The sequence below is a fragment of the Cyrtonyx montezumae genome, unplaced genomic scaffold (genome assembly GCF_038088225.1).
Source record: "Cyrtonyx montezumae isolate F1298 unplaced genomic scaffold, pur_monq_1.0 scaffold_12, whole genome shotgun sequence".
Classification (NCBI taxonomy): Eukaryota; Metazoa; Chordata; class Aves; order Galliformes; family Odontophoridae; genus Cyrtonyx; species Cyrtonyx montezumae.
Window position 1 is genome coordinate 17,107,886 of NW_027071848.1, and position 6,093 is coordinate 17,113,978.

General features: G+C 53.7%; 1 protein-coding gene across 1 annotated transcript; it reads left to right on the forward strand.

The window, feature by feature from the left end:
* Nucleotides 1-4,360: 4,360 nt before the first annotated feature.
* Nucleotides 4,361-5,704, forward strand: RASL11A (RAS like family 11 member A). Its single transcript, XM_065730357.1, has 3 exons — nucleotides 4,361-4,542; nucleotides 4,631-4,701; nucleotides 5,123-5,704. Exons 1-3 carry the CDS (start codon nucleotides 4,422-4,424, stop codon nucleotides 5,636-5,638), a joined length of 708 nt encoding a protein of 235 aa, XP_065586429.1. The 5' UTR covers nucleotides 4,361-4,421; the 3' UTR covers nucleotides 5,639-5,704.
* Nucleotides 5,705-6,093: the final 389 nt, after the last annotated feature.

Here is a 6,093-nt window from a genome sequence, read left to right on the forward strand (position 1 = left end):
GTGGATGTGATTGTGGCTGATTCCTTTCAAGTCTTTTTTTAAACAGATTGTTAGAGAGCTTTTTGTAAGCTCATTTGTTTAGCTTGCATTACACAGTGCCTGGTTTTAAAGTCACTGCTGCCTTTTGCCCATGGCTTTAGTCATTTATGTAGACTGTAAACCTTGGGGATGCTGACATTTGCTATTGCTCAATGATGATCCTCCTCCTTTGATTACCACCTAGTGGGGTAATATGAGAGGACATGGAATCATTTCACCGGCGAACTGAGAGCAAATAGCAACAGCTGTACAGTGTCTCTTGAGGGTTTTTTTTTTTAAGTGGGGAAAACAGTTTCAGATGTCATCAGTAGAAGCTTTGGCTGAAGAGCTTCAGTTTAATACCAAGGGAAGGTTGTAGAAACAGTTTTTTCAAAGCACTTCTTGAGAAATGACTCTGGGAAGACAGTTGTGTTTCACCACTGTAGCTGTAAAAGATGTTTAGAGCATGCCAGGGTCAACGTGTGTTCTGAATAAATAGTCTAGAAGCAAAGCCTTAATTTCAAAACACTGTGCCTTCGTCATTTGTTTCTCATTTCTGTAATTGACACGTTTTGTATGTTTATTGCACATGTCTGGTTTGTGTTTGGAACAGTGGCAATGCACACTGAATGGACTTTGGGCATCTCCAGAGGGGACTCCACAGCTCAGATGGAGACACTGTATGCTCCCACCCTGCTCTAAAAGAAAACCACTGGGCAGCTTGTTCCAGTGCTCTGAATACTTCACCTTCCAAAGTCTGTCTAAAATATTTGACTTGTAAGGTGGGAGTTTTCTGTTAGGCTTTGTGACTGGAAGAGTTAAATGGGATGCTTTAAAGGGAGTGCTTTTAGGGGATGGTGTTTCTGTCCAATGTTCCTCATGCATGCTTGTGTGAGTTATTTTACACCTCACTGTCAAGACTGAAGTGGATTTGCTGTAGCATCCTAATGAACACATGGACGACCATGAATAGATGGTGGGTAGCTTTAAGGTTCTGAGTTTTTTTCAGCAGCTTGGAGTAATAGGAACAGACAGTATGCAGAGGCCTTATATGAGAGCCGTGCTTCTGGAGTTCTCCATCTTGCTGATTTTGAAGGTTGCTGTGCAGGCAGTAGGTGCTCATGAGTGCCTGCTTGGAATCTGTGTGGGCTGGGAGGAGCAGGATGGGGTGCTTGCCTTGGTCTGCATCCCCAGCAGTGATGGAAAATAAAACTGGGTTTGCAAGGGGAGAGGACCTCTGGGTTTCCTGGGATGTTTGGAAGGACAGGCTGGCAAAGGCTTCACCTTGCCCTGGGTTTGTAGGAGCTGCCTTTTGGTTATTGCTGGGATGCGTGGGGTCAGGCCCATGTGCTGTGATCTGAGGCTGTGCCTACCCAGCAAAACCCTGCAGCAAGTGTGCTTCTGTAACAGGCTTCAATGGGTTGTGTTCTCTTCCACAGTGATTTTGGAAAACGTCCTGGTGAAGATTGCAAAGCTGTGGGTTTCTGTGACAATTGAGCTAGTGCCATTCAGTTTTGCAGAAAGTACTGTTAGGAGTCCTGACACTCAGCATTCTGGAGCTGGTGGTCAGGTGGCCCCTGTACAGCACGTGGTGAGTGGAGTGCTCCTGGATGAGCACAAGCTGTTGCACTTCAGTGTGCTGCTTTGCGTTCCAGGCAGCCTCATCCACAGGTGAGGGCTGAAGTGTCTCAGTCCTAACTGCCTTGAACTGCTGCAGCTGATTCCCTTCCTCTGCTGAAAACTCAGAAGAGAGGCAGGGAAACCTGAGCTGTCACCTTCATCTTGAAGTGCATTGCTCACACCGGCATCTGAGCTTTCCTGTGGGCTGTGTGGGCAGTATTAATGCTGCATGGTAATGCTGCGTGTGGGAAGGGTCAGGGAAGGGCAGAAAGAACTGGGGAAGAGAATCTGTGCCTGGGGAGCAGGGAAAAGGGGGACACCTCTCCTGCTCCTGGGGGTTGGCAGGTAGGCAGGGCATCATGATCTGAAGGATGTTACCCTGCACGGGTACTGTGTTGGGATGGCCCCAGCTGGTCCAGAGGGTGCCAAGAGCTGTGTGACCACACCTGTTGGAGAACCTGATCCTGGCTGTCCCTGCACAGGTGCTCCCGTGCAGACCTCGAGGTGAGGTGGGCTCCCATAATCCATGTGGAGTGGACATGGTTCAGCTGGGCTTGCCATTTATGTGGAGTTACCTCGTGATTTGGGAGCGCTGGTGTTTCCCACAGTGCAGTGGCACTCTGCTGATGCACTTTGCCCTTGTGTGGGAGAAGTGTACCAATAACTTCCCTGATCTTGGGGGTGGGGTATTTTGCTCACTCAGTGGCTGTGCTGCCTATATCTACCTAACAATTAAGTTGCAGCTGGTAGGTTTCAAGCACCGCCTAGGGATACGGCTCCCATCCTCAGCACCCACACAGCTCAGGAACCCAGGAACTGCCAGCTCTGGGTGGAGCTCCTAATTTCATTTTCCACTGTGTGGCTTTGGCTGATGACTGTCAGTCACCATTTTCCCCCTCCAAACTGGCCAGCCGCTGACCAACGGGGATTGAGTGAGAGGCAAAGCTTTGTGGCTGCTGCTTATTGCCCCACATCTTCAAGACAATGTAGCCCTGCCAGCTGAGCCCAGAGCTTGTAGTTGCCATCCCCAGAGGCGCTCAGAGCCAGGAGTCCTTGGGACTTGGGGTGCAAATGTGGCTGGGACTGAGCAGTCTTTGTGTGAAAGGCCTGTGAGCTCTGCAACTGCCCAGGAACCAGAGCAGCTCAGGTTTTGGGGATGGTGTTTAATGCTGCTGCTCTCGCAGCTCAGCACCTGGCCATCATCTGCTTGGAATGGGTTTGTTTTAATGCTGTTCTTTCAAGGGCATGCTGGATGTACCCTGATAGCTCTTTTTATAAAGAAATGTTTAAAAATAGGCTGTTTGTGGTGTGCACAAGGCCAAAGCCAAGCGGCGGTGCAAGACAATGGGAGCAGATGACAATAGCTTGAACCTCTGGAAACCAAAAGCTTTTAGTGATAGAGGAGAAGCATTGTTTATGAAAGGAAAACTGCATGATGGGGAGTGTTGATGGAGAGATTTTAGAGGCAGACAGTTTCTGTGGCTAAAAATGGCCTTGATGCTCCTGTAGGGGTTCTTGGGCACTGGAGTAGTACAGACAATAACAGGCTTCCGCAGACACTGCTTTAACTGATGGTGTTAACTGCTGGAAATCACATCAGGCCCTTTAGTACAGGGCAGTGGCACTCTTACCAGGTAAAATTTCTGAGCCACAAAGGGAGAATTTAAGTGGGGTAGAATGCAGCTTTTGGGAAACGTGGTGCTGTGGGGTGCAGGGAGCCCTCCTCATCCTCGTCCCAGTGGTGCCAAGGGTTGGCTTACCTTGGGAGCACCTCTGTAATGCAGAGCACAGTGGGTGGTGCTGCTCTTGCAGCCTTACCATGAGCTCTTGAGTCACCAGGTGTCCCCAGAGAAGTGCAGAGCAGGCACGGCACCTGGGCTTGTGGGCTTAGGGAGGAAGTAGGAGGGAAGATGAGAGAAAGTCAAGAACAGTGTGACCAGCTGTCATCATGTACATCGTGCTCTCCGGTGGGGGGAAGCAACAGAGTGGTGCCCAGCATGTGAAGAAGAGGGGTGCCATTCTGTGTGCTGTTCTGCTGGCTTGTGCTGTCTCCCAGCTAACAGTAAAATTAAAGCATCCCTTGAATGAACTATTTAACTTGTTGAGATGTGATGCCCGCAAAGGGTCGTGTTGTAGGGGTGGTGTTGGGGGTTTGCACAGGGATTTGGGCTGTCGGTGGGTCTGAGGATCCTTTTAGCTGCCAGGCTGGGAGCTCAGCCCTGCAGTGGAGCACCTTTCCTTGGAAACTTCACTTCCCTTTAGAAAATCAAAGGGCTTACTTCAAACCTTAGGGCTATGCGGATGGTCTGGGGCTGGTTGGTTCCCGATCTGCGAGCTGGGACTCCAGGCTTTGGGATTTTGACACCGGAGAGATGCATCTAGCTGAGATAAAAGCCTAAATCATTTCCCTTGTCTAGTGACTCAAGTCCCGGGCTGCAGAGCTGACACATTAATGCAGGACCTGTGGGATTCAGGAGCTGGACGCGATGATCCTTCCGATTCTGTGACCCCACAGGAGTGTTTCGGGCTGCAGCCACGCCCTGCCAACCCACCGACCTCCCTCCGCTGCGGGCCGCATCGCTGCCCGTGCTTCCCCGGCATCCTCGGGGTCCGCACCCACCGTGCGCTGCGGGGATCCGCCGCGATGCGGTGCGCTCAGCGCGGGGCGGCGCTGCCGGGGGCGGCTGCGGGGCGGTGCCGGCGGAGCCTTTAAAAGCGGGCGGCGGGGAGCGAGCCGGGCGCTGCCGAGCCGAGCGGGGCCGAGCGGGGCCGAGCCGGGCCCCATGCGCCTGCCGGGCATGTCCCAGCCCTTCCTGCTGACGCCCATCGCCGAGTGCTCCCCGGGGCCGCCCGGCGCCGAGCTGCGGCTGGCCGTGCTGGGGGCCCGCGGCGTCGGCAAGAGCGGTGAGTGCTGGCCGTCCGTCCCTCCGTTCGCCCCCCCCCCCGCTCCGCTCGTCCGTCTGTCCGTCCTAACGCGGCCGCTCTGTTTCAGCGCTGATCGTGAGGTTCCTGACCAAGCGCTTCATCGGGGATTACGAGCCCAACACGGGCAGCCTGTACCGTGTTGGGCTCCGTAATCCGCTGAGCGCTGGTCGGAACCTCACGATCAGGCTGACACAGAGCCGGCTGCTATGGGCGGCTCCGGACCAGAGCCGCGAGGATCGGGGAGTGGGGGGGCCGAAAATCTTTGGGGTGGGCTCAGAGTCTCCCGGCGGTCATCCATCCCCACTAGCCGGGATGCACGGCTCAGAACCCTTGAATTGTATAGGGTCACGAAGCCGTGTTTTGTGGGCAGGTTTAGCTCTCAGCCCTTTTTTTCCTGCTACCCACTGAGTGACGTTCAGCTCGAGGGATGCCCCGTGCTGTGCTCTGCTCAACTTCGATCAGATTCAGCCACTCAAGAGCACGGCTTATGAGCCTCCGTTTCCTAAAAAGGAAACAGCTGGACCGAGTCCCCCAGGACGCAGCTCAACCCCTTTAGCAGGGCTCTGCTGGGCTGGATGCTCCCGGCCCCATGCCAGGTCCTGAGCCGAGCCCCGGCTGTGTCCCGCTACAGGTGCAGGAGGACTGCGTGCAGGCGCCAGACGCGCTGTTGAGGTGCATGAAGTGGGCAGAGGGCTTCCTCGTGGTCTACTCCATCACAGACCCCGGCAGCTACCAGGCGGTCCGGCCCCTCCACCAGCACATCCGCCAGCTCCACCCCGACGCCCGGATCCCCATCGTCGTGGTGGGGAACAAAGCGGACCTCCTCCACGCCAGGCAGGTGCAGGCCAAAGAAGGTCTGCAGTTGGCCAATGAACTGGGCAGCCTCTTCCTGGAGATCTCCACCAGCGAGAGCTCCCAGGGCGTCTGCGAGGTGTTCCAGTACCTGTGCCGGGAGGTCAGCAAGCTGCAGCACTCCGAGCGCCGCCGCCCGACCGTCATCCCACGGCCGCGCTCCCCCAACATGCAGGACCTGAAGAGACGCTTCAAGCAGGCGCTGTCACCCAGAGTCAAATAGAGCAGCTGCCGGGGTCTGGGGAGGGGGGTGCCATAGACTTTATATTTTTGTAAACTAGCGAATAAATAAGAATAAAAAAAGTCTTTATTTTTGTACTAATGCCAGCTGTATGGAGCTGTATGTTGGCGCTCGCGGTTTCCTTCTCGTTCTCTTTTGTTTGTGATGGGTTATTTTTACAAAAATAAAAAAGAGAGAGAAAACGCTGCATAGCAACTGAATGGAGGTGGTTGGAGAAGGGGATTTGCCAGGAGGTTTGGTTCTGCTCTCTTGCGAGCTGGGGTTTGCTGCTGTGCTCTGCTCAAGTACTTCTTTGGGCATCAGTTTCCTGCTTGTAAAATGGGAATGGTGCTGGTGTAGCATTCATATGAAGTGCTCAGACAGCCCTTTGAGGGAAAAGGAGAATTTAAAAAAGCCCTATTAAACATGAAAAGATAAAACTGTAAGAACTCTGGTTA

Coding starts and splice junctions, on each gene's coding strand:
- RASL11A (XM_065730357.1), top strand. CDS start 4,422: ATGCGCCTGCCGGGCATGTCCCAGCCCTTCCTGCTGACGCCCATCGCC. Junction 4,543..4,630: donor CCGCGGCGTCGGCAAGAGCG/GTGAGTGCTGGC, acceptor GCTCTGTTTCAG/CGCTGATCGTGAGGTTCCTG. Junction 4,702..5,122: donor ACACGGGCAGCCTGTACCGT/GTTGGGCTCCGT, acceptor CCCCTTTAGCAG/GGCTCTGCTGGGCTGGATGC.